Source organism: Sinohyriopsis cumingii, chromosome 15, assembly GCF_028554795.1.
Source record: "Sinohyriopsis cumingii isolate HCF-2022 chromosome 15, ASM2855479v2, whole genome shotgun sequence".
Lineage (NCBI taxonomy): Eukaryota > Metazoa > Mollusca > Bivalvia > Unionida > Unionidae > Sinohyriopsis > Sinohyriopsis cumingii.
Window position 1 is genome coordinate 24,479,369 of NC_142975.1, and position 26,182 is coordinate 24,505,550.

Genomic DNA, 26,182 nt, shown 5'->3' on the forward strand with positions numbered 1-26,182 from the left:
GCTGCCTCTTTTGGCGCCCATCATTAAGATATTTATGTGAGGATAATATGATTGGGTGGGACAAAATGCTGTATGCTTGTGGCATGATGCCACATTGCTAGACATCATTATAAACTGTCACAATGCAGACATGGTAGCGATATGATTGCATTTTTTTTAAAGCTACGTTAAAAATTACACACACACACACACACACACACACACTTTGCTTGGATATTTGCTATTTGAAGAGATGGAATATTGTTCATATTTCAAACCGCTTTTTATTAATGATCATCGATGTGACCAACATATACGATAATAATACTCCCGATGATGATGATGATGGTTGTTGTCCTGATTTCTGTATTACTACTGCTCCATGGGTATATTATATATCGAACTTGAAAACAGAAGCACTACCAGCAATAAAGCAGCTTTGAAAACAAATCGCACTTAGTCGATATCAATATATATTGACATAAATGAACGTCAAATGCTCTGTGCAACTGTATCGAAATGAACTATTACATGCTGTTTGTTTTTTTGTTTTTTTTTTGGACAGTTTTAGACCGAAATAAGTAGTACTTCAAGGCTCTATCTATGGTATAAATATGTTCATGTACACTTTTCCATTGTAACTTTAAGTGTATAGACTGCAAATACGATGAAGCAAAAATCGAGGACGTCGAGTGGTAACATTGGAACAATGTTACTACTTCGGTCGAGAAGGATAACGACCTATATATGTATTCCTGCCCACTACCATGTAGGATGTATCAAACTGTATATTACTCAAGCGCTCTTTGTCGAGCGTGCTGGTGTGTGTGTACAAAAAAAAAATGGAATATAATAACTTTAACTGAAAAATATATACAATTAAATTCTATATAAAAGTGATGCGGCACCTGGGAGTAAAGCAAAAATGGAAGAAACAAATTTCCGGATCGCTACTATCAACAGCAATGGGATAGACAAAGCGAAAGCAGACAAAATAGCCAAAGAAACAAACTTTGATGTAATAATGATACAAGAAACACACTATGGAATTAAGCCAGAATTCAAAATTTTAGTAGAAGACGAACTTAACGCAATAAAGATATGCAACAATTTTGCAAATAATGATATTAGAGTTGGTTGCAACAATAATATTTTTAAAAAGCTGAGAAAGGTTTGAGGGAGGGGGATTTTTTAAGGGACGGTTGCTACATGTTAAAATGTTTAATTGGCATATTATAAATGTGTACATGCCAGCTAATAGAAATAAGAAACTAATTTTAAAGAAAACTTATATACCTACCTACAACAATATTCGATGGAAAATCTAATCATAGGGGGAGATTTCAACTGGGTAACTATAATATTAAACCAGTCTAGCAGGATTGATAAATTTTAAGGAAATTTTTATGATCCATTAATATATATTAATACTGCAATAACCAACCAAAAGCTATCAGACCATTTCATGCTCACTATTGACCTAAAAATGAAAAAAAAAAAAAATAGAAACATGTGGGCCAGGACTATGGAAACTAAATAATAAGATTTTAAATGACAAAGAATATGTCGAAATAATAATTAAAAAAAGAAATTGAAACCTTCAAGAATGAAGAAAATATTAATATAATAATTGATTGGGATGTTTTAAAAAACAAAATAAAAGGAATAAATATTCAGTACTCAAATAGAGGGCGGAAAAACCCCAGAAAAAAAGACAAACACGAACTCAAATTAGAACTAAGCAAAACAACAAACGACGATGGAGAAAGAAAAAAAAAACGATTGACAGACAAAATTAAAATCGTTGAAGAAGACGAAAATCAGGGGAGAATAATAAGGGCGGGAAAATTTACAGAGATCTACAACAAGGCAAAAAACGTATATAAGCGAGATGAATTTAGAAAAGGGGGTGATACAATTTTAAACAATATCAAAATAAACAATGTAACCCATACTGTAAAAGAAGATATCCTAAATAATATTTCCAAATGTTATAAAGAACTATACACCACACACCACACAGAATATATACTTCAGCACAATCGACAGCTACTTAAAAAATGTCGACTGTGAGATGACATCAGCAGTACATAGAGACCAATGTGATGATGTCATCTCAGATGAAGAAATCACAAAAAGTATATCAACACTCACAAAAGTCACCAGGGAAAGATGGACTCATCGTGGAATTCTACCAAAAGTTCCACGGTGAACTGACGCCGATCTTAAACGCTTTGTATAATAATATAGTTTTAAGTAAAAATAAAATGACTAAATCTATGAGGGAGAGAGTTATCACAATTATATACAAAGGGAAAGGGAATAGAGACGAGATTAAAAACTGGAGGCCTATATCACTTTTAAACACGGACTATAAGATTTTAAGTAGGATTTTAACAAATACAGTAAAGGGTAGGATAAACAAGATAATTAATGTAAATCAAACTTGTGGGGGAGGGATATACAAAACAATATTTTAAACATTAAAACTATTATTAACTACATAAATGAAACTGGTATGATGAGTGCTATGGTACTCTTCGACCAGGAGAAAGCTTTCGACTGATTTGAACAAAACTATATAAAGAATGTTTTTAAAAAATTTGGTTTCGGACCCAATTTCCAAAATGGACCAAAATCCTACACACTGGGATAATTAAACGGGAAATGCACGAAAGAATTTGAAATACAACGATCAGTGATACAAGGATGTCCACTATCAATGCTAGAATACGTAATGGCAATAGAAATCCTACGTCACACGATAAGAAACAACCCAGATATACAAGCAGGGGCGTATTAACCATTAAGCAGACTAAGCACTTGCTTAGGACACCAGGGCCAAAGGGGGCACCACAAAGTTGAGAAAAGGGTGAAAAGAAAGAAAGAAAAAAGAATGAAGATTTGTAAAAAAAATTGATAAAACTAGTGCAAATTGATCATAATGTTCTGTTTCTTGATCATGGTACACCCTAGGGTTATCTTCCCAGGTGTACGTGGAAAAGAGGGGGGCACCAAGATTTGTCAGTGCTTAGGGCACCAGCGAGCCTTAATCCGCCCCTGATTATACAAGGCATACAAATACCAAACCTAAAAAAGAATAAAAAAATGCTCTAACATGCATATGATTGCAACAACTTTATAAGAGAGGGGAAATGCTATAAGCGTCGGGTTCCAAAATAAACCACAACAAGCACGAAATCTTAAAAATAGTTAACTGGAGGGGCAACCACCCTGGATTATCGCCCCCTCCCCCCCCACTTACTGAGAGACACTGTAAAGGCTCTAGGGGTTTACTTTGGTAATAAAAAAAGAAGCTGTAGAAAATTATGAACATATTATCAATAAAATAAGAGAAAATGTGAAAATCTGGCCATGGCGCCATTACGTATCATGGAGCGGGCCCAAGTGGCCAAGACTTATTTATACTCAAATATTAACTACATAATTAGATCCATAGATATGGATAATACAATTTTAAACAAAACAGACAACGAAATAATAGATTATATATGGAATCATAAAATGCATTATGTAAAAAAAGAGACATTATATAGGGCCAAAAGTAGAGGGGGCTTGGGGTTGCCAAGCTCCCTACTACTATAATTAACTAACATAATCAATAGATTAAAAAAAATTGCAATCAGACCCGGCTACAGCGTGAGAAGCACCGTACATCTACTGGTTCGGCTTTACCTTGAGAAACCGACCAGAGATATACAAAAATAACAAATTAATATAAAAAAAATCGAAGTGCCACGCAAACATATGAGAACTAATTTTAAAATATAGAGACAAAACAGATTTATGCAAAATTTAATAAGTAAAAGTCACGCTTGGATTAGGGAGGAGGTAACCAAAAATATAAAATGTAGAGTAGAGCAGGACAACTGAGGGGGTAAATTGGACGAAAAATTGGAAAAACTGGGGAAAATAAGATCTGTCAAAACACAAAGTATAATTTTTAAATACCTGCACAACACCTGGCTAACAGGCGAAGAAACAATCAAACATCGTATGCTGAGGATAATGCCGAAATGCCCTTTATGTAAAACAGCGAACTTCACCAAACTACATACGATTGCCCAATGTGATAAAACTAAACATAATAGGATAAAGTTAATAATGAAAATTTGCAAAAAATATAAGTATAACAAAAATAACATTTTATTCATAGATTTAGACAACGAAAACAAAATCGTTCTAAAATGTATAGACTATATAGTAACTACGATGATATCCTGTGGACAGGTGATAAAGATTTTTAAATAAGATACGTGGTAAAAATAAGAATATTAACCACAACAAGAACTCAATACGTCTTACGACGAATAGATACTTACCGTCAGGTTGATATAACGCAATTGGTGTTGGAATTGGGGGAGAGAGGGGGAGGGAGGAATAGGTATTACAGACCGAAGGGTCACATAGCGCAATTGCGAGCTGATGCCATACCCATACCCCCTCCTCGCACCCCACAACAGCCATATTTCAAAGAAAATTTCAAATTCTATTTCAAATATTTCAAAGAAACCCATATAACTTTTTTTAAAAGAGAAAAGGGAAGAAAGGAAGAAAGAAAAAAAATAAAAGAATTTTGTAATTTAATTTTTTTTCTTCTTTCTCTGAAAGAAAATTCTAAAGACATATATAGGAAGGGATACAGGGAAAATATAAGGGGGACGTAAATGGCGATGATATCATGGGGCTAAGTCACAGGGCTCAGTGAAGTGGACAGGCCCATCAAGAGTCTTTGAAAACACCCAATGTAGAACATAAACAGACAAAATAGAGACACAAATACATACTGTATAACACTTAGTTTAAAACCCTACTAACTTCTCCCGCACTGCATGGTTGACCACTATACAATAATGTGGTCTCATAAATACGTTTGGATCTTTCAATAAAGCATAATCAGATAAACTAAATGAAGAAGGCCTAACGCGACCCAGGAAAAACACATAGAGAATAAAGAAGCGTGAACCTTGGATCGAGCGTAACCTACCTATCAACATCTTTAAAAACTATTATGAGGAACGACACATATTATCACTCGAATAATAAAATAGGAAATTATTTTTTTTAAACAAAATCTAAATAGTACACCATTCCATCGTCAAAATTAGAAAACCATAAAACAAATTAAAAGATACAATATAACATCATAAAGGAAGAAATACAACTGGGAAAGATATTTGATCTATACTTGCTGTCTCAAACATAAAGAAAATATAGCATACACACAATATAGCACCATTACATATAGCAAACACTGAGACCTAGGCGACATATAGCAAAGGTTACAAAATATTTCAAGGAAAGGAACTTCGAGCAAGGCGAGGGAAACCAGACTCGGACGAACAACCCTTTAGATAACACTATGGAAACATAAATACCCCATCAAAAATTCTAAAAACTAAATTTTTTATATAAAATTTTGTTTTAATAAAACGTAGAACACATCTGAGGGGGAAATACACAAACATAAAATACTTTTTATTTTTTTTGGAAATGGGGGTATCTGTCCGGTGCCCCCACCCCTCCCCCCCCCAAAAAAAAGTGTATGTGTGTGTGTGTTATTATACCCGTTACATTACTTGCAAAATATATATGGTGCTGACATTTTCGGCAAGAGGGAGACCTACCGATATTCTGCATATAATTATTTTAATGTTTTTCAGAGCGAGAGTATTGGGGCCTGATCTGTTCGATATATTTCTCAACTGATACAGCGGGTATAATAGAGCCACCCCCCCCCCCCCCCCGAGTTTGCCACAGAGCGCTCGTGTAATATACTGTTTAATACAAAATACATGATCGTGGGCAGGAATATACAAATTTTGGTCGATATACATGATCGTTGGTATCTATTCAAACGAGGGCCATGAAATCCTACAGTATTTAAGGCAGGCGATTACGAATTATTTAAACCACGTTTTTCATCTGTCACAGATTTTATAATCATTTTGAAGTGGTTGCTTTATCTCGAGGAAAACGAGCGGTAAGTGTTACACAAAACAAAATCTTAATAGCAATTTGATCACTTTTGCGTCATTTGACAGTAAGAATAGTAATAAATAGAGGATAATTTCTTTTCCTACGTTAGGCCTAATACCTGGTATGTTTCTTAGTGTGGTACACACACAAAAAACAACCCCAAAACAACACTAACAACATTTTAGAAAACCCACAAAAACGAGTGCCGTGCCGAAGCCACGGGCTGAAATGCTTTTTTATTATTTTTTTTATTTATAGTATCAATCACAAATTGAAATATATACAGTATTAGCGTTGGAAAAGAAAGTTTTCTTTCTGTTATATTTTTTTTTCTCACCCTAGCGAAACACTTTCTGCAAATGACCTTAATAAAGGAAAATAATAAATTAACCTAAACCACGTTGAATGTCGACCGTATCTTTTATTTACACGGCATCATGCGCGGAAGAAAATACCGACTGAACCGGGATTTCAGACAGCAGATGAATTGAGCTTGATTCATTGAACATCATTAGCAATTGTACAATCAAACAGATGCAACAATGAAAAGTGGAACTATGAAAAATCGGGAATGTTAGATTTGCGAAGGATTTATTCCGAATCATTGTCTGCTAATGGAGAATTCGTGTCAGTTGCTGTGTCAGCGATGCCCACACAGCGCGCCGTCCAAATGTGAAGTTGCGTTGTGCTGAAAGACGTAACACTGTGCCATAATTTATCAGATGGCATGTAAAGAAGCTGCTTAAATTATAGTATTTAAAAGTTTCTTCATTTTGTAAGAGCTCAAGAAATTAATTCTGGTTTGAAAGACAAGATGACGGTAAAACTCAGAAGACGTAGCTGTACAGTATCGTTGGTGTTGGAGACATCATAATAAAGGTAACTGCGTTAACTTCGCTTTTTGTTTGGTAATTTGTTGGAGATTATCTTTTGCTGATCTTATTTGAGCTTGGAGTAACTTTTACATTCAGAACATTTTTATTTGCACTTATCTGCTTAATATGTATTGCTGGGATATCATATAGAATATGAAGTCAGTATAATGGTACTATATTTTACATATTTGAATGATAAAAGACTGGTAAATTATATAATGATAAACTACAAAATGAATAATTTGCCTATTATCCCAAATATGTTAATTAAAACAAACATTGAATGTAAATTCAGATATAATGAGCAGTTGTAAGAAGTAAGAAATAACATTTTATCCATTGAACCTGTTATGTGTTATCATCATCAGTTTTAAAATAAACACATGGAGACAAGTTTGCTTAAATTCTAAAATTAACACACACACACACACACACACACACACACACACACATGGTATTTTAATCTAATACAGAAATGGTGACATTGATATATGCAGACCAATAGTTTTTTTTCTTCTACAGATATAAATTAAAAAGCCTAATTCTGAGAGTTTCACCAACAACATTCATGATGGGAAAGAGCCACTAATTAAGAGCTGACATATGTGGAAGAAAAATACCATCCATGTTGAAAAGGGCTAGAGGTAATGTGAGAAAACATAATTTATCAATCTTATTTAACATTATTGTTGATATTTTATCTCAACTGGTCAAAAGGCTAAGTGGGTTTATGTAATGGTCCAGAGTGTTATTTATTTCACATCCCCTTCTGTCTTTCACCAGTAAGAAATTAGCTACTTTGGAGTCCATAGTTCTGATCAATTTGTTTATATAAAACTTGGTTTTGGGCTTAAATCAACATCTTGGATAAATCTAATAATGAGCAAAATCCAAGTATATACATGTACATGTGATCATGTATAAGATTAGTTGAGTTTTTTAACCAGCCTAAAAGCCATACTTCCACAATATAGGCTAAAATCATTAAGTTGTCCTAGAAGTTTGATGAGTGTTAACCATTAATAATAATAATAAGGTGATCTTTCATCTGAGTATGTTACCACCGCATGCAATATTTATACATATAGTGTAGTTTTTACTAAACTTAGAATACATGCTTATATAAATGAGATCTAGATTGAAGAAGTGAACATGCATACAAATACATGAGGTTATAACCACTACTGCTGATTCAAGTTTGATCATGCTTGGCCATTGGGCGTATATAGTCAAGTTTCACGGTGATGCTTATTATGAGTGTGATAAAGGTATGGTAATGAAGTGACCTTGCATCTGATTGGCAGAGTTTCTTATGATTTGCACAACAGTGTTTATGATCCAATTTAGATCTGACTTGTTTAATTATTTGCTTGTATGTCTGAGGCTGTAAGCAAAATCTATGCATATAATGTGGTGGTTCTACATCTCACTAGCCATTCTTGCTACTGCTCTTAAAACTATTTCTCGTTAATTTTATCAGACTTGGTAAATAGATTTATCTCATCAAGATATAGCAAAAGAGCAATTTTGTAAAAAAAATATTCATTCATATTAAACTCAAATTCTGCATCTGATTGGTTGACCTTGCAAATACTATAAGGGCTCTATTTCTGACAAAAAGACTATTTTGATCTAATGTAGCAGAAATGCTTATATGATCAAAACATTGAACATATTTGATGACAAATAAGAAATAGTTTTTCATGCAAATTTGATAAACATTGATAAATCGGTTCATATCATTAAAAGCTTGGAAGAGTTTGATTACATGCGAGACCATCACATATTAATCATTCTTTATTTAGAGAATTATTTTTGTCAGGATTTAGTAAAATATGTAAAATCAATATGGACTGGTTTTGTTATGTACAGCAACACTAGTTGTTTACTGAGTACTGAGGGAATTGGAGTAAGGCAAGGGTACATTGCAGTAGGTAACCTGGTTGACTTGATAACAGGATTTTAACACAAACATTTTTATCAGGAGTCTAGCATACTAACCATTGATTCACTGCAGATCCTGCCCCCATTAGTTACCTTTTAATACATAAAGCATTTGGGTTTTTTATGTCACAAATCCCATAGGGATTAAAATTAACATCATAGGTCTCACTGGATAGTTTCGTATTTTGACATCCCTCTAATTTTTAAGGTAGAAGGCATGAACCTAATTATCACAAGCCTAGCATTTATAAATTTACACATAAACTAAATCTATAATGTGGTTCAGATTTACTTTGAGTTAGGCATGGAAATAGGTTGGCTTGTTAGTGACTGCCTGTCACAGTTAGATGAGCATTGGAGATCATATGCGTAACTTAGTCTGCAAATGAGCTGCCGACTTTTATTTGTGTCTGCTACAGAGGTAAATATAAAAAAATCTTGATGGTAGAGGGGTGATGAAAAGTATGCTAATTTGTTATAGTACTAGTGAACTTTATTCATGCATAAGGCACATACTGATTCTTTTAGTTGCCTTGTCACAGAAAAATATTGAAAATAGCTATTTCTAGTAAAAAATGAATGTAAAATTTAGGAGATGGTGGCAGTGATGGTTCAGTATAGAAACCAATAGATGCATCAGGAATTAACCTGATTACTGCAGTCAAAATCTCACATGTATGCTTTCTACAAATATCATTAGGTTGTTTTTATTAATATCTTCATTGTTGGATGAAAATTCACCAGATAAACTGTCCAGTGAGACCATAAAATACACAATTAGAAAATAAAATAAATTTATTCTAGAAAGAAATATTGCATGCAACTCCGTGACACAAATGAAAGTAATGAGAAAACACTTAAACAAATGGCTAACATTATTCATCTTGCTTATATAACTAACAGTTGGCCATTTCACTATGGAGTAGTCAGGTATATCTAGTATTGTAAGAACAGAACCTAAACAATAATCTCCAAACTTTTATCAAATCAATTGCATACTTAGGTTTGGAATGTATTACATGTACATGGGAATTATGTTAATTTTTAAAAATGAAAATGTACCTGCATCCTTTGACCCTACCAGAACCAAACTAAAAGCTCAAATTTGTGCAGCTGCTTTTGCTCATCACAAACATAATTGGGAGTATAACTGCTAACCTTACCCTTTAGCACACATATAAGATCTTTAGAGTTTTTAAATACAGCGTTCTAATTATACAAGTTACATTACATTGGTCAATAATTAGTCACATGTGATGACACTTGTAACTAATTAAACCACAGCAACTGAGAGCAGACTAAGCACTGATATTAATATGGTACAGTGGCAATATACAGTCTGTCTGCTGCAATACATGAAACAAACTGGACAAATCTGAAAGCCTTGAATTTGACTTTATTTATCTGTATGGTAGAACAGAACCAGAGTTGAAAAGCTTTTAAAGAAAGACCTTGATATCAAACCTAATAATAACTGCAGGAGTTATATTATGGATAATTAACCATTCTCTCAGTTTCAAACTGGGCATTCCATCCCATGGGGTTCTAAATGTAAACCAAGTGTAACTGATATCCTAATGAACTGTAAAGACCGTAGCAGCACAACAGCAGGGGACCAGATATGTCCAGATCCAGAAATCATAGACCAGTTTCAAACTGATAACACATCTGCTAGAACTTATGTGATGAAGATAACTTAAATTGCATTATTATTAATCCTCCTCCTCACATTCATCATAATTGAGATGCATCATATATGTTTTATTGTAAAATAGTTTATGCAACATAATTCAGTGAAGACCTTTGCTGCCAATTTACCAGTGAACCATTTGTTTCATTGAACATATTTTATGTTGTAACAAGGAGCATCATTTAAACATTATGATCACTTATCATACCTATATATGAAATCTTAATACTAACACTTATACTTGCAATACTACTACTAATAAAAACACCTGCATTGATAATTTGGTTATGTTCAATTGGACTTGTATCTAAATGATCACCAGCTGTATGAAAAGACATATTTTAATATATAGATATTGGATGGAATACTAGTTACCACAATTGAATAGTGATATGATAAATGATATATTATTTTAAACAATTTATATTTGCAGTGAAACATACTGTTACATTATCTTCCCTTAAATTTCATTTATAGAGCAGTATACTCTGCATTCATTAAATTACTGAAATGGTTAATAATACAACAACAAATACTGCAACTTCCAGAACCACAAAAATCAAAAGATATAAACAAAAACTTCCCTACATGTATCAACAGTTGTCACTTAATAGACAGAACTATGAAGATTTAGGACAGGATGTTAACAAATTAGGTATTCAAGTTAAAAAGAAAAAAATACCAAGTAAGCTTACTACCAAAAAATCAAACAATAACAGTGAATTTTAGTACATTCCCAGGAAACAGAATATATGATTTTTCTTAACTTGATCTGATACATCTTAAATCTATAGAAAATGATTCATATTGTATGACTAAAATATTATGTAAACAAAAATTCCATCACTTTTTTCAGATGCAACATGCATACCCCAACCCATCCTTCTTGATCATAAAGTATACCAGCATTCCACTATAAGATGGGGAGCTGTAGTGGCTCAGTGGTTAGCTTTCTGGACCTGTGAAATAATGTCGGTTCAAATTCTACCATCGGACCAACCTGGGTTAGCTACCATGGTGTGTCCTTGGGCAAGGCACTATACTTAAAGTGCCTTGGCACTAAATAACTTACTTGTGTTGGTTTACCATAAAAGGCCAAACCAAACACAAAAAACAACAACTTTAAAATATGAGTTTTGTCAATACTAAGTAAAGGAAAATCATACTGAAGAAATGTTTTTGTTAATACAGTTTAATGGATCTAAAAAGTCTCTTTCTTCTGCAGGAGTTTAAAATGTTAAATTAAAAAGGTCATGGTACACATAGCATTGTTCGTACACATCAGGCTCCGTAACCCATATCCAGCTAAAAATTTTAGTAGAGTCTGAATAAAAAAATATTTTAATCTGGATGATAATATTCTTTCTCCATTCATATATTACACCACCAGGATTGATCCAAATAAGATTACATTTTACTATAACACTGAGGATGAGTATGCCTCTTAACAACTGACAAATGTGGAGAGAATGGAGTTAAACTGAACTTTGATTTCTTTTCAACCACAGCACAAGATGATCATTTATTATGAAAAAACCTGAATAAAGTTGGAGTTCATACCCATGACAGTCTTGATATAATATAAATTCAATATATTATTGTTGTCTTGAGGTATAGTTCTGTATATTACAATCTCACACAAGATCAGGGTATATTTTAGTACCATACAGTTAATTCAGGATTGTATTAATACCTATTCTGGTGAATGAAAATTAAATAAGATTTACTATTTTGGAACCAGTTGCAATAAAGTTTACTAAACAAGAGAAAATATGACTTTACTGTAATATCTAAAATGTAAAATCTGCAAACAGAATACATGCTTAACTTTACACTTCAACTATATCATAATATTTATTTGAAATGAATTTATACAAATGGCATTAAATTGGGTTTCAGGCTGGTAATGACAATGGTAGTAGTGAATAGGGATGGTTTAGGGACTAGGGAACTTCTATGTTAAAAAGGGTATATCCACTCTGGGGACTATGTAATTTAACATGGGAGAAAAAAAATATCCATTCTAGGGACAAGGGGAATTTAACATGGGAGAAAGAAAAAAAAACTATTTACTCTAGGGACAAGGGAAATTGAACATGGGGAATAAATCGTGGGACTGTCTAGGGACTAGGGGAAATGGAACAGGGTCGAGACCCTATTTTAATAAGGTCCTGACCGGTCTATGAAAATGGAACAGGCGAAAATTGAAACAAGGAGGGGTCTCTATTTTTTTATTATTTTTTTAAACAAAAAAATAAAAAAAGGGGTGGGCAATTGAAAGTCAAGATCTTTTCGAGAGATAGGAATGGCCCTGAAAAGGGCCTTTGGTTTTATGTTAATATACCCTTAACATAAAGGACATCTGTGACATCTTCTTCTTGACCTTAGGCTGCGCCTGACTGCAGGACCATAGATTAAGACTCTTTTGAGGCATCCTTGATGCTCCACATAAGATTCTTTGCATCCACAGGCTGGTGTCTGTCCTGTGGATAACTGTCCAGTTGGATCGGACATACATTGGTATGTCCGTCCGGAACATCATCGAAGACACAAGCGTTGAAGATTGTACGTTGGTCCACATGTTGGGGTGCCGAGTAACAGGTGAAGGAATGCAGTGAACTGTACTTATTTATAGGGAGAGGAAGGATTGAAATGGATTGAGTTTGTTGACCAATCCAAACACGCATTACAAAATTCAGTCAGCCCACGTCCAATCCGAAGAGAGCAGTCTGTGACGTCACGTAGTCTATATAGATTCGCCAGCGCCTGTGCGCAGTCAATCTATGCGACAGTTTTTCAACATGACGGAAACTCAGAAAACGATCAGTTGGGGTGCACCGACGGTGGAGACTACCCAAGGGAACCCGGACTTACTTTCAGAAGAGGTGAATTGGGATTTTGTGGATTTTTTTACCTCGCAAGAATTTGTTCCTGAACCTTCGTCACCTTCTCCTTCATTACTGCACATGGAAAATTTTAGACAGAGACAGAAAGAAGAATTGGAGAAATTTATACAACAGCAAAAGGAAGCGGAACAAGCTTTTCTCCTACAGCAACAGCAGCAAGAAGAAGAGGTAAGAAAAAAACAACAACAAGAAGAAGCAGCAGCAAAGAAACAAGGGTGTCAAAATCAAACGGTCACGGTACTGTTAGACATTTTAGCGGAGTTAAGAAGTCTGAAACAAATGTATCAGACTTCTTTATTAAGGCCGAAGAGAATACGACCTTCCCGAGCTAAACACTCCAACCCTGTGACTAAGCCTACCGCACCACCCTTAGTGATTTCAACCAAATCATCATCAACAGTACGCAGTCCAGAAGTAGGCCTTGGCCATGACAAAGGCTTAAGACAGTTAAAGTTGATTGTTTAAACTCACCCCTTACACCAAAAAAGGCCCTTTTCAGGGCCACCCACATCTCTCGAAAAGAGATAGTCTTTCAATTGCCAATAACTAAAAAAAAACATTTTACCCAATAGTACGTGTCTGTGTATGAGTGTGCGTGAGTGTAGGTTCTTATTTTAAAATCAAAACCCAAAGACACTTACCTTTTATAATTAATTTATTCTTTTATAAATATTTACAATTCACAATTCACAACAGAGCACTTTAAAAAGTTCATAGACTTCTTCTGTCTCATTGTTCACTCTCTCTGTTTTTTTAATTTCTTCACCGTCACAGTCTTTTCATCCTCTTCCTCCTCACTTTCTTCCCTTCTTTTCTTGTCCTGTTTCTTTTTCTTCACCTGTCTGTTTTCTTCCTCTTCTTCTTCCTCTTCCTCTGAAGAATCCCTCTCTTCTTCTGACTCCTCATGTTTCTTTTTTGGGCAGTCTGGTGACCAGTGTCCTTTTTCTTGACAGTAATAACAGGTATCTTGACTTTTGTCTCTTCTAACCCCTTTTTTTCTTTTTTGACGGTCTGGACACTCTGAAGACCAATGCCCTTTCTTCTGACAGATATAGCAAGTATCTTGACTTTTATCTCGAAAGGAAGGAGAGTAGTCCCTCGGCTGGTCTGAAGAGAATTTTCTAATGACCCCTCGCAAAGCTCTGATGAAACGTTCTGTCTGGGTAGTCTCTTCCATCGTTGTGCTCGGTTTGAGAGTGAAATGAATAGTGAAAGGACAAGACACATACCCTTTATATACGCTGGTCTGCTATGACTATAAATTAGTCCATGGTGTTTAAACTTTAGTCATTTGACTTTTTGCTATCAAGGTGAAACGATCCAATTCATTTGAGAAGAAAGAAGAAGAAAGTAAGAGGCAGAAACTTGATCTATCGCCTCGTACCAGGGCTGAAGTCTTGGCACAAATTCATGCCAGTGATTTTGAAGAGGACATGAGTGAACCAGAATCCAAACCCTCTAAACAAAGTTTACCACCCTTAGTCAACCCTGAAAAGTACTATGACATTCGAGAGATGCAAAAGCGTCCCTCTAGAAAATTTAGAACTACGGCTTACAAATACACAGTGAAGTTTAAAGATTTCAAGTCCGAAGTACCGTTAGAGAAAGCAGAAGGGTTCATCACCGAGATGTGGGATTCTTTACTCACCACACTCAAGCGACAATGTCAACCCAAAGAAGATGATCGCTTGAGACTTTCCATACAACACAACGGCTTGAAATCCCCTATTTGGATCAAGTTTAGCAGCCCTGCAGAATTGACCACTTCCAAAGTCATGGACAAGATTCAACACGTGCAACAATCTAATGACCAGTTTGACATCACCGATGGAAAAGCCACACTGGACATGACCCACGTCTCTCCTCCTCAAGGGACCGGACAATGCAGAAAGACCTTATAGGTCAACAACCTTCGCATTACCAAAACAAGTCTTGTCCAAATTAACAATTTTCAAGACCACGTGTTTAGCCCGAGTCATCGTGGTGGGATGAACCTATGCCGACAAGAACGACACAGTAGAATGGAAAAGAGCCTGGGAGAACATTCGAAAATCGAACCGAGCCAAACAACGAAATGAAGCAGAACTTCTGTTACAACAAGCAGGCTTGTCCAAAGACACACCCTGTGGCATTCCTGAGATGCAAAAATTGCAAGATGCCCTAGGTCCACGATACACCTTGAAAGTGTACCCTCAAGAAGTGCGCGGGTCTCTGTTGTTTTGAGGGAAAGACTTTAAGGATGGAAAATACATTCACCTCTATCATCACGATGACCATTTCGATACCATTACCACTATCACTGGATTCCTGGGATAAAAATATTACTGTGAGAAATGTGACTATGGTTATAATAATCGAGAGCAACACAAACATTGTGGATCGAAATGCTCAGAATGTTTGGCCTCTCAACCCTGTCTGAGCGAAGGGCAAGAACCAGTGCATTGTCCTGCTTGTCTGCGCACATTTGTCAGCCCTGCCTGTTACCAACAACATCTGAAGATGCAAGGTTCACAGAAGAAATGTGCTTGTCAACTGCTGAGATTGTGCCCAATGTATGGACAAGGTCTATGTATCAACAGTACCAAGGCACACGTATGTTCAGGAAAGAAAAAATGTCACATTTGTCACTGCATCGTGGACTTGGAACACCAATGCTACATGCAAAAATATCAATCCCAACCAGAGAAAGAGGATGGTCACAAGAAGAAGAAAGGCAATTTCATCTTTTTCGATTTCGAATGCATGCAAGAGACCGATATTCACATTCCTAATTTCTGCGTGGCTCATCGAGCATGCGAGAAGTGCATTCAAGAACCTATCTTGAGTTATTGCCCTCACTGCAGTAAGATTCCTGGAGGGCGTGAAAAAATCTTTCAAGGACTGAACACACTAGCCGATTTCACACAATGGGTCTTAGACCCCATCGACAAGTCGTGGAGCCAAGAGGACATCGAACATTATTATGGAGAATGTCATCACCATGCCACGGTGATGGCTCACAATTTCTCTGGATACGATGGACAGTTTCTTTTGAGATACTATACGGAACGTGGCACCGAGCATCCTAAAGTCACTTTGAATGGAGCCAAAATCATTTTCATGCAAGTGGGACAAGTACAGTTTAAAGATTCGATGAGCTACTTAGCCATGCCTTTGAGTCGAATGCCTAAAATGTTTGGAATGACAGAAATGGCTAAAGGGTACTTTCCACACTTTTTCAGTACAGAAGCCAATCAACACGCCGTTCTACCCCATTTGCCTCAGGCTCACTATTACGACCCTGACAACATGCGTACCGAACGAGAAACTTCCTACGCTTGGTACCAGGCTCACGCCTCCGACCCTTTCAACTTTCAGGAAGAAATGCTAAAGTATTGTTGTTCCGACGTGGACATTTTACGGCGATGCTGTGGAAAATTTTGAGAACTGTTCATGGAACATGGAGGGATTGATCCTTTGAAAGAAGCTTGCACCATTGCCAAAGCATGTTCCTTAGTCTACCGACAACGATTCATGCCTGAAAACACCGTGGCTGTCATCAGTCCTCAAACGACCAACTATGTCAAACGTCAATACTCGGTCAAAGCCACACGCTGGTTGCATTACTTGTGCGACAAGGAAGACAAATGGATTCAGCATGCCCACAACGGAGGGGACGAAAAGACCATTGGAACGCATTCGGTCGATGGCTGGGACTTAGAAAACCCCAAGATCGTGTACGAGTTTAACGGTTGCTTATTTCATGGATGTCCCATCTGTTACCCTGACCGCGGCACTAAAAATCAGTTTTTACAACGAACCATGGAAGACTTGTACCACGCCATTTGTCAGTGATGCCTAAAGTTAGAACAGGAAGGATACCAAGTGGTGGAAATGTGGGAACATAAATACGATCACCGTTTGAAAACCAATCCCGAGTTTAAACGCCTCGTGGAAAGTTACCAGTTCATGGACCCCCTGAACCCGAGGGATAGTTTGTACGGAGGAAGGACCAATGCCACCTGTTTGCTGTACCAAGCTGACGAAGAGAAAGGAGAAGAAATCAAATACTTGGACATGTGTTCACTGTATCCCTACGTGTGCAAATATTGTTGCTTTCCTGCAGGGCACCCACAATTGTTCACCGAACACATCGACCTGAAAAACATTCGACAATACGAAGGCTTGATCAAGTGCAAAGTTTTGCCTCCCACAAACCTATACCATCCCGTCTTACCTCACCATTGCCAAGGCAAACTTATGTTTCCTTTGTACCGTACTTGTGCTGAAACATGCAACCAAGATCAACCTTGTCATCACACCCAGGAAGAACGGGCCTTGACTTGGACATGGGTCAGCGTAGAATTGTTCAAAGCTCTGAACATGGGATACCAACTGTTAGAAGTGTACGAAATTTGCCACTTTCCCAAGACACAATAATACCACAAGGGTGACCCCACGCAGAAAGGCATTTTCGCAGACTACGTGGATGCCTTTTTGAAACTGAAGCAAGAAGCCAGTGGCTATCTGTCCTGGTGTCACACTTCCGAAGACCAAAAGACATTCAAAGAGAAATTCTGGGCACAAGAAGGCATTACTTTAGATCACATCGAGAAAAACGAAGGCAGACGATCGTTTGCCAAAGTGATGTTAAATTGCTTGTGGGGTAAAATGGCACAACGACCGTGTTTACCCAAGACGGAGTATTTGACCGAACCTTCCTGCTACTTTCAGATGATTCACGACAAAGCCAAATTCATGAAACACGTGGACATCGTTCGTGAGGATTTGATCTTGGTGAATTACGAAGAAGATCTGAACTTTGTACAAGACGACCCATTTGGAAATGTCATCATTGCAGCTTACGTGACAGCTCATGCTCGCTTAAAATTGTACGAAGCTTTAGAACTGTTAGGGGAACGTGTCCTGTACTTTGACATGGACAGTTGCATTTATATCGATCACTCGAGTCAACAGCACCCTGACATCGAAGGAGACCGTTTAGGAGCCTGGACAGACGAGCACCCCGATGACAAGATTCTAAGTTTCGTCAGTGGCGGTCCAAAAAATTATGGCTACGAATACCGGGACAAACAAGGAGAAGTGCACATGAAGTGTAAAGTGAAAGGACTTACTCTGAATTATCGTACCAGTCGAGTGGTCAACTTTGGCATATTGAAAGAAGCCTTGCAGTCTAGAGAAGATGAACACTTTAAAGTGACCACCTATCAACCCAACAAGATTGTACGGTTACCCACACACCAAATCGTCAGTCAACCCTTGGAAAAAGTCTATCAAATCGTGTACCAGAAGCGAGTGCGGCTTCCCAACCACTTTACTTTGCCGCATGGACATGTTGGTATAAAACATTGGTTGTAAGAGGATAGCCACCTACCAGAAGGATGATTTCGCCACAGCAAGAATCAAGTGAGAAATCCATTGAGAACTCCAAGTTCAAACCCTACCATTTTCCAGTCTTCTTACCTGACTATTGTGATTGTGCCCGTCGATTGGACACGTTTCAGAAATGGCCTACGGATAGGGAAGGATTACCTTCTTCGTATGTTTTAGCTAGAACAGGATTTGTCTACTTCGGACCTGAGTCAGGATTGGGATACGAAGTACAGTGTTTCGCTTGCGGACTGAAGTTACGAATGGATCTATGTATCTACAAATATTCAGCTATTCTGGAACATACTCGATGGTCTCCGCACTGCCCTTACCTTTCTATGGCCTTTCCACCCATTAAACTACGGTACAATTATGACGGTACCTTAGAGACGGTACCTTCCAAAACTGGACGTAAACACATTGCATCCTATGTCGTTGTTGTTTCTTTTCCACATAATAGCTTATTTTTTATAAAATGTTAAACTTTACTAATCTTTTTTCAAGATCACTTTAGTTTGCAAAAATATATCTTGTCATTTATTGGCATTCTACATTGAATTTTGTAAACTAGCTATAAACCTGACCTAATTACTCAACTTAACCGCTGACAGAAACAGTCTACAGTAAATGTATTTCATTTCTATAGCTCGATGGATAAACATTACATCTTTTAAAGCTGTGCACAGAATAGGCCGACATATCACGAGTCAGGAAAACATGGGGGTGGTATCCCCTGTGTCCAAAATTAATATCATTTTGAATAGAATATTCTAGTGACAATTGCCTCTTTTGAAATGGTAAGCATTGCTTTATTTTATTTTCGTCAATCTGTCAAATTCGGTATGCATTTTGCTTTAATATTTGAGATGGAAACCTTAGGTGCATAGAAATGTCAGACAGCATTGTACATCATGGATGGGGGGCCCCGAGTGGCCGAGTGGTCTAAAGCGCTCACCGTTCCGGATCACTGCCATCTCACCTCTGTCTGCGTGGGTTCGAGTCCAAGGCTCGGCTAGCGTGGGTACGTGGGAAAGCCTGCCAGTAGCTTCTCGTGGGTCGGTGGTTCTTCCCTGGGTTTGCCAGGTTTCTTCCTCCACCAGTTATACTGGCCGCCATGTATAGCCTATCTTGTGCTGAAAATGGCGTTAAACCCTAGAACAACAACAACAACAACATCATGGATGGTGTCCAACATACTTTTATGATCATAAAACAAAATCCCATTGTTTTAGTTATGGCCACTGATTTAAAAAATATTCATCCAAGCTAAATATAATAATAATAATAATGAGGACTTTGTATAGCGCCTAATCTTTAGAAGCTCTAAGCGCTTTGCAACATTAGACAACATAAAAACATACACAATGATATGATTACAAAAACAAACACCATGAAATTAGAAAACATAAAAAACATGCTGAGAATATTTAAGGTAGTTAACATTATTAAGTCATTAAGTTTGTTTTTGCAGTCGGAATAAGTAGTTTTGAGAGCACTCTTGAATGGGATCACTGCGTCTTTGTGTCTGAGTTCAGTGGGCAATTCATTCCATGTTGCTGGGCCATGGTATGCAAAAGAATGCTGTCCATGTGACTTTGTTTTCATAGTGAGAATAATGAGTATATGATTGTTGGAAGAGGAGTGTAAGTATCTTGCTGGTGTATACACATAGGTGAGGTCGGATAGGTATGTTGGACTAGAGTCTGTCAGTGAAACGCAGCACAGAGAACAAATGTTGTGTTTGATTCTGGATTGAATGGATAGCCAGTGTTGGGTACAGAGCAGCGGGGAGGCGTTCTCTGATTGTGGTACTCTAAGTATGATCCAAGCAGCTATGTTTTGAACTTTTTGAAGTCTCTGCAGTAGATATTAAGATGAACCAGACAGAATTGAGTTACCATAGTCCAGTCTTGAAAGTAGTAATGAACACACAAGTGTTTTAGTGGCATCAACTGAAAGATATCTGAGAATGGAGCTGATGTGTCTCAGCTCAAGATATGCAGCCTTGCATATGTTCATGACATGTTGGTGCAATGTGAGAGTACTGTCCAGAGTAACACCTAGGTTTTGTACTGATTGTGTGAATTTAATGTTGGTGTTGCTGATATTTATTGTTTGAGGTAAAGGATGTGAATGAGAAAGTCTTTTTGTTGTAATCAGAATGGCCTCAGTTTTATCATCATTCATCTGCAGCTTGTTACAAGTCATCCATGATTTCACATCAGAAATGCACATCTCTACACCTTGGATGGTAGCATCAACTTCAGTTGGGTGGCTAGATTTGTGTATTTGGGTGTCATCACTGTACAATTGGTGAGACACTGGATGATGATCTATGACACTTGAGAGCAGCTGAGTGTATAGAGTGTAGAGAACAGGTCCAAGAACAGACCCCTGTGGAACACCACAACATAGATCAACTGGGCTGGAGTGTAATCTATTTGCAGACACAATTTGTGTCCTGTGGCAAGGGCGATATGCAGATTGTACATTGCTAAAAAGACTGTTTGAATTCAGACAAGATGCAAGCTGGGATTGAACAACCTTTTGTAAGATTTTTTATATGAATTGGAGATTAGAAACCGGGCAGTAGTTCTTTAAATCGTTATGGTGTAGTGTTAGTTTCTTCAGCAGAGGTTTTACAATGGGAGTTTTGAAAAATGATGGAAATTATGCTGATGAGAGAGAGGTATTAATAACATCAGTTAGTGAAGGCAATACTGGATCTAAGCACTCAAGCAGCAGTAATGTTGGAATTGGATCAAGTTCACATGACTTTGGTGCACTCTAGGATGATTACTTAAAAATGCATTTATTGGTGGTGAGAGACTAAATAAATGACTTGATACTTGTGTTTAGCATTAATTGGAAAGCTGAAGATTAGTAATCTTTTGACATACATATCTTAATTGTACCATTTAATTTACAAAATTCAATGTAGTTTGCATTGGTAAAATGTGTAGCACAAGAAAAGTCATTATGAATCAGAGATAAATCATATCTTTGTTTTGTCTGGAGCTTGACTAATTTATTGCACATTTCTGCACACTATTTTGTCTTTAATCCAGGATTATTCACTGCATTCGGATGCATTTCAGGGTGAAAATTCACCAGCTGGATTTAAAAGTGGTGAATATTGCTAGCGATTGTTCTGCAAACCCTGTATGTCACAAGGAGTCAGTGTATTCAAGGACTCATACAGTATTTACAAGTTCTCATTGATATTTCAGATGAAAATGAAGAACTGAAAAAAGATGAAAATCTCAAGTGGAAACCTTTCTGGTCAGCCATCTCATCCAAAATCTCCTGAAATGGAGAGTATTTTGCAGACTCCAAGATTTCCTCTTATCCTGCTGGTATGTTCTATTTAGTTTATCTGGTCTCTTTTTATCAATTGCTTTTATACCATGCCACAATTGGAAATTCCTTATCAAAAGTATGTATAAATTTCATAATTTTTCTGTCTGTTTAATAAAATGTGTTTAAGAGTACTTACTTACTCATGATGCTGTATATATGAGATTAGACGTTTTGTTAAAAAAGAATGCATTTTGTGATATATTGTATCACTGCCTTATATACAGTGGTCATTGCAACCAGTATGCATTTTGTTTACATGCCAAAAAATCCAGTCTGATTTCTTTGTTTCTCTTTTACTGCAATTAAGGAGTAGTGATTATTTTTATACATTTAGCTGCATCCAGAAGGACAACACCATCACCATCCCCATCCACTCTGGAGTGGAGAATATAAAGATTTCTCTCTGCCAGTTCCTCTGCAAGTAGTAAGTATTGAGGATGGAAAAAAATGTACATTATAGAATAATGAAACAAATACTACAGGTGTTGACTTTTATATAATCTCTTATTTCATTTACAGCTCTCTAAATACGAGTAAGTCAATTATACACTGTATTTATGAATTTAATTCTCATCTAAGGTAGTAGAACTGTTTTATGTTTGACAAAATGTTGGGTAATTTGTGGCCGTACACTAAAAACACATTTTGTAGCATTTAAAAATGCTTATGTTCAATGCAAGTAAAACTCATTGGTTTGTTGTCACTTCAGTTGATAATAGTCTTGTCATCTTGTAGACATTTTGAATGTTAGTGTTCAATGCTAAGGTCATATACATTGAGTCAACATCAAAATTTGTTTGCAAAATGGAAGATTATGACATGAAAGCACAAGCTCTTGTAGCTTAGATACTGTTATTTCAGAACATTGTGAGATGTTAATTAATTAAATTATAGGTCATAAAACATACTGTTCAAGACTTATTTGTGCAAATAAACAATGAATTGTTTTTCATTGATGTGTCGACTGTTCATCATTCCATTGTTTTTTTTATTTTTCTTTCTGATGTATACCATTGTCTTCTGTAAGTCAGACGCCTAAACCATCTACATTGAATGCAGACTTTACAGACACCAGCAGTGAAACAACCTGTCCAGGGAATAAAAAAATAAAGAATTATAGGGAAAAGTTTTCATATAAACTGTACAAAAACCATGTATTTCATTCCATAAATATTTTTCATTGTTAAACCCATGTTCACAGTACAGATCTTTATAAGGAGTTTATAATAATGATCTTGATCTTTCAAAACTAATTTCATCACAAATCTCTTACAGATTTCCAGTTCAATGTACTTATGAAACTGGACACAAATATTGAGAATTTGTTGGAGCAGCTGGCCCTCCGAGTTCATACATAAGGCCCAGACACAGAATATAGAGAAGAAATTCTTGCAATGCCATGTGATTCAGTGGAGGAAATAGAGGGCCTTTGCCAGAGGTTGGAGGAGAATCCCAAACTCTCCAAGAAGATGGTAAATTGGGGCTTTATTTTCTATTTGAAAAAAACTGTTATAATCTTTATTTGCTGTTGTGAACCTCAATATGCATTATGCAAGTTCTGCAGTGCCTGTATAATTATTTTTGGGGGTGGGGTGAACATGTAGTGGTCAGCTGTTTTGTCTTACGGATGTAGGCCAAAACATGTTTAGAGATGAACATGTAACAGGTATTTTACTACATATACACTATTACATATTATGTGGCTATTTTAATTCAATCGTTGAGTGAATGTCATTTATGAAGTTAATAGATTCACGGTGGTTAATTTGGTTTATAATTGCTATTAGTACATTGTGTTGCATAGTTAATGTTATCAAATTTTTTTCAAGTTAGAGAAATTAAATTTGCTTGCAAAACCATGGCAAAAAATTACTATATATAAGCATATTTTGTCACATCGATCATGAAATACTACTACTAATAATAATATCAAAATAAAAAAATAGTAATATTATTATTATTATTATTATTTTCAGATATGCTACTTGAGCTCCCTTGGCAGGTTTACGATTGGGGATAGTGTCTGCAGGATGATGAAAAAGCTTAAAACAAAAAGACTGGCATTTCAAGAGCTTGTGATATGTCAGGTTTTGATAAGTAAGTATGGTTTGATTTAAATTGTGTTTTTCATGTGACTTGCCAGAGATTTTTAAATGAATTGATAAAGTAACTTGAGACCACATTTCAAAGTACATGTTTTAAAAATATTCCATTGATTATTGCTGGCATTTACAAAAATGCAATGCATCCTTTGTTGTGAAACTTATTTTAAAACATTGTATTACTCTTGCAGAAGCCTGCTTGAAAAATAATGGCAAAGCAAAGGCAAATGGAATGGAAGAGACCATATCAGAGACCCTCAAATATGCACCCAACCAACGCAGAATGATAAAAAACAAGGTAATCCAAATGACTCTTATTTCATCAATATTGGATTCAGTTTTGTCTTTTAAAGCATAGTATTTGCAAAGCGGATGCATTTCTAAACTGATAACAAAATCAGCTTATCCTATTGCCCAGGACTATCAGAGCTAGAGTCCAGCTAACTACAATATGCATATATCTTGTCTGATCGGACAAGTGCCTCCATTTGGAATTTTTATTCACATGAAATATTTGGATGAAATAAATTCATCTTTGTGCAAATTGATTGTACCATCCACTTGCCAGAAATGACAAGTAAGTGCAAAGTTATCTTGTATCATGGCTTAACGATAGTAAGGGAAGCACAAGTGCAGTGAAGAAAATTTCATACATTTTTATAATGCTGATTAACATGACTTCTGCATATGTAACTAGTGCTGAAATGATATGACTTTATTTAAGCATTACAATTTTGTTCTAATTTGCAGGTGCCTGAGCAGAAGAAGTGATAGATAAACTTTACAGTGGAGTTGGAGACTGATTCTGATTCATAATCTTAATTAAATCTAGAAAATAAACATTAAAGTCATATTAAAATATCTGTTGTATTGTTTCCTTCTTTCATTTTTCTCTTAAAAACAAATTTCTGAACCTTTAGTCTGTAAATTCAGTGGATTCCTTATCAGCCCATCTACTTTTACTTTACACCATGTTACTTTAAAAAAAAAATGAATTATCCCCTTTGGGGTAGGCCCCCCAACCCCCCACCCTACTTTGTCAACTTAACCTGCCACATTTGAATCTAATGGAAGGCCCTGCTGTAAAGCCTGTTAGTAAAACTACCCAACAAGAGGATTTCATACATTTGCAACTCCTAGATGGATGGTAACGTTTTCATTTTTGTAATGTAGATTTGGACATTCTTGCCACCAGTATGGAATATGTGTTTCAGAAACATAAGCAGCTTTCATCAGATTTGCATATAGGTTTTATATGTTGTGAGTATGTTGTAGGAAGTTTTTTTAAATAACATTATATGATATGATGCCAGTGGAAATGGCAGAAAAGTGTCTGTATTGTTCACCAACTACACCTTGTTCTTACAAAATGTTTGAAAAAATGAATCCAATGGAAAGGTTATAGTCTGAAAATCTTCATTAAATTAAGTTAATATAGGGGAAAAAACTTTAAGAGTTCATAAATATTTTTCAGTGCTGAATAAAGATATAACATAACACTTTCTGCTGTGATTTTAATATTTTCTGACAGCATGAAAAATTTCTAGAACTATAATGTATAAATGTTCTCAAAAGATTATATTAATATGGGGGAAAAATCTGTTATGAAATAAACCGACAAGATCTTGTATGAATTCATGTTATCTTTAAATATGATATTTGTGTGAAAATATCTGGAAGAAAAAACAAGATGGTGCCACTCACACATACAATGTGGTTGCAACAGTGGCCATATTAAGAAACTTTTTATCGCTACTTCTGAATGGATAATTGTGTCAGCGTGTCAACATGTGTACAAAATACTTATGTTGATGTCTAGCAGGTCCTGAATGAGAATTATGGTGCTGTACAGACATCCTATAAGACCACCAATGTGGCCATCCTGAAAATCTTGTTATCACTACTTCTCCTGAATGAATCGTCATATCAGTGAAAGACTTCTTATGTCTAGTTGGA

General features: G+C 36.1%; 1 protein-coding gene and 1 pseudogene across 4 annotated transcripts in view; both read left to right on the forward strand.

Annotated features, from left to right (window-relative positions):
- LOC149781420 (uncharacterized) lies at positions 1-25,087 on the forward strand. Of its 3 annotated transcripts, XM_089935506.1 has the most exons (9): positions 1-6,858; positions 7,377-7,498; positions 11,345-11,459; positions 21,995-22,120; positions 22,459-22,548; positions 23,400-23,596; positions 24,101-24,221; positions 24,418-24,524; positions 24,977-25,087. In XM_089935506.1, the coding sequence occupies exons 6-9, from the start codon at positions 23,519-23,521 to the stop codon at positions 24,995-24,997; spliced, it is 327 nt and encodes a 108-aa protein (XP_089791632.1). In that variant the 5' UTR covers positions 1-6,858; positions 7,377-7,498; positions 11,345-11,459; positions 21,995-22,120; positions 22,459-22,548; positions 23,400-23,518; the 3' UTR covers positions 24,998-25,087. The 3 variants fall into 3 exon arrangements, with proteins under 3 accessions (XP_089791632.1, XP_089791633.1, XP_089791635.1); XM_089935507.1 differs by lacking the exon at positions 22,459-22,548; XM_089935509.1 differs by lacking the exons at positions 1-6,858; positions 7,377-7,498; positions 11,345-11,459; positions 21,995-22,120 and having other exon boundaries at positions 22,134-22,548.
- The window catches only part of LOC149781419 (uncharacterized), a 58,249-nt pseudogene that overhangs the window by 24,949 nt on the left and 7,118 nt on the right, over positions 1-26,182 (forward strand). The gene's annotated exons all lie outside the window — the stretch shown is intronic.